The sequence below is a fragment of the Bipolaris maydis genome, assembly GCF_028858645.1.
Source record: "Bipolaris maydis strain C4 unplaced genomic scaffold PSV08scaffold_37, whole genome shotgun sequence".
Classification (NCBI taxonomy): Eukaryota; Fungi; Ascomycota; class Dothideomycetes; order Pleosporales; family Pleosporaceae; genus Bipolaris; species Bipolaris maydis.
Genome location: NW_027093893.1, coordinates 975 through 3409, shown reverse-complemented (window position 1 = coordinate 3409; position 2435 = coordinate 975). Strand labels below are relative to the sequence as shown.

Sequence of the window (2435 nt, the reverse complement as noted above, 5' to 3'; positions counted from 1 at the left end):
TAGGTAAGCACCCGTGGTCTTTCGTTCTCACGTTCCTCCCTGCTATCCCATGCTATCACAGGCGCGTGCATGTGGTACCCTGGATGATTTTTAGTTACGGTTCCTGGTAGTGTCCATGGCTCCTGGATGCATATCACGTCGATGTTTTCATCTGAGGCGCGGCACAATATAGTGTCGTGGCATTCTGAGGCTTTGCCCACGTTCGCCCATGCTATTCGTAGCTGCTTCCAGCCTGCGCAGTGCTGCCCGTTGTGTCGTATCGGTTGACGTCCTACCATTGCAGTGCGTCTTCACTCATTTCTGTATCTTCTATAGTAGAGGATAGGCCAGCCTGTATCATAGCTTCTGTCGGTGTGGACACTGTCTGCTCTGTCCTTAGGCTTCTTGTTGAGAGTGCTGCTAGACTTAGACTCTCTCTTGGGGCTGCAGCACGGCGTGGGCGACGGCTCTGAGGGTTCTGGGATGCTGTAGTTGTGACTATAATTGTATCCGTGTCTATAGGCGTGATTACGGCCGTAGCGGTATCTGTTCCTGTTAGTGTCTCTTCTTGTTGGGCTCTTTTTGCTTGTCTTGATTGCGTAGCTCGCAGTGGCGGCTGCTGGAGCGTGAGTGAACTATTTTGGCTTAGCTGTTCTTCTGCGATGACAATAGGCTCGGCAGCCGTGTCTCCTTTGTCCTGGTTCTGGCCGGTTCTTTGGTAGGCACGATGTCCAGCTCTGCGTACACTCTGCAGCTGCTTGCTTGTTAGCTGGATAAGCTTGCCTTGGTAGTAGTATGGTTTCGCTGGACAGTTTTTATCCGTCGCGGCGTGTGGTCCATGGTAGTTAGCACAGCGGGCTCGCTGCGTACAGCCTGTACCTATGGGCCCGTTATGCCCTACCGCCAGCTGGCCGTAATTGTCGCAGCGTGCTGCACGCGTGCACCTAGACGTGTTGTAGTAACTCTAACATCCTGGGTTGTGGGTGGCCACTGGCGGGTTTTTCTTTATCTCTTTTGCCTATTTACTTGTTCTAAAAATCCGAAATGGTCGTACTCGTTCGGCAAAGGATATTATCTAAGTTATCGTGCTAAACCTGTCTAGGCCGTGTCTAGATTGCTTGTAGGTTCGCGGCTTTACTCCTGTCTAGGAATAAACTTCCTCTGCAATATTTTCTTCGCTGATTGGTACTGCTGTATCTCCGCCTATGTGGAGTCCTATAAGAGCCGCCTCTACACGCTGTACTGCGTAGTTGATCCATTTCTCCGAGAGCTAGAATCCAACTGTACCTAGAGTTTCTAGCATGACTTTGACGTTATCTAGCTGCAGCAGTCGGCTCTTAATAGTGTCGTTGGCTAGTGTGAGTGCCTAGCCTATTTTTGTCGTTATGAGTCTTGGGATATCTTGCAGATTAAGGTTATCAATCTTTGCGCATAGTGCTTTTCGCATTACAAAGGGCGAAGGCTCTTTTACTCTCTATGCTGTAGATAGCTGGAAAAGAATTCGGCTATTTAGTACTGGCTTATTTAGCGGCTTATTTAGGGTTACGCTGTTGTGGTGGGTTGCTGCCGTCTTAGTTATAGCGGCGCCCCTTTCCTATATAGGGTGGCTATTAGGGAGTTTTGCGACGTCCGCATATATGCGTGTAGGTTTAGGCCTAGCGTCGCTCGCAGGCTGGGGGGTGGTTGTGGATAGGTGGTGGATAGAGTTGGTTAGGGCATGCACTACACGTTGCTGTAGTTCTTGTGCGACTAGACGCTTAGCTACGCTAGTGTAGTTCTCTAGGCAATGATTAATTGAGTTCGCGATAGCTGTGATGATGCTGTGTCTAATTTTAGCGGCCTCTTGGGCTGCTGTGATCTTCTCTATAACCGCGCCCGTCACTAGTTGTCTCTTGTTAGCACTATCACCGAACGATATAGGTATAGGCGCTGCTTTAGTTTACCTGTGTCTTTTTGTAGTGCGTAGGTTAGCTAGGCTAGGGGTATTTGGGTCCTTAGGGCGCGTGTGCGTAACTTCAGGAGGTCGAAGTGTCCGCCCTAAGGTACCTAGCACCGCCATCTCTCTGTCAGAGGGAGGGCTAGGCCCAATATAAGTTGTAAGTTGCCTTATTAGGCGTTTGAGGAGTGATTTCTAACAAAGTTTTAATTGTTTTAAAGGGTACCATAAAATCACAAAGTTGGTGTTCGGTGTCGCCAGTCGCCAGCGCGGAGAAACTGCCGGGATTCACACTCCTTACGTTAAGTCGACTCTTTAAGTGTGTATTCTTGATCTTTGCCATCTTAGCTTTCTTTCTAGCCTACCAAGCTATGTAGAATTTTATATTGTCGCGAATAAATAAGGGTGTATTAGAGGAGAGTTAATAAATAGCACTAATAGAACGAGCGATAGCATAGCCAACAACACGCTTTTTAGCGTCAGAGGGTGATAAACTGGAAGAGCAAGAGCTATAAAATAG

General features: G+C 48.5%; 1 protein-coding gene across 1 annotated transcript; it reads right to left on the bottom strand.

The window, feature by feature from the left end:
• Positions 1 to 271: 271 nt before the first annotated feature.
• PSV08DRAFT_375529 (uncharacterized protein) lies at positions 272 to 2038 on the bottom strand (the record flags this gene model as incomplete). Its single annotated transcript, XM_066093309.1, has 10 exons — positions 272 to 909; positions 949 to 969; positions 1006 to 1054; positions 1136 to 1221; positions 1267 to 1345; positions 1430 to 1453; positions 1496 to 1573; positions 1607 to 1880; positions 1923 to 1992; positions 2026 to 2038. 10 exons carry the CDS (start codon positions 2036 to 2038, stop codon positions 272 to 274), a joined length of 1332 nt encoding a protein of 443 aa, XP_065947886.1.
• Between the last annotated feature and the right edge of the window lie 397 nt (positions 2039 to 2435).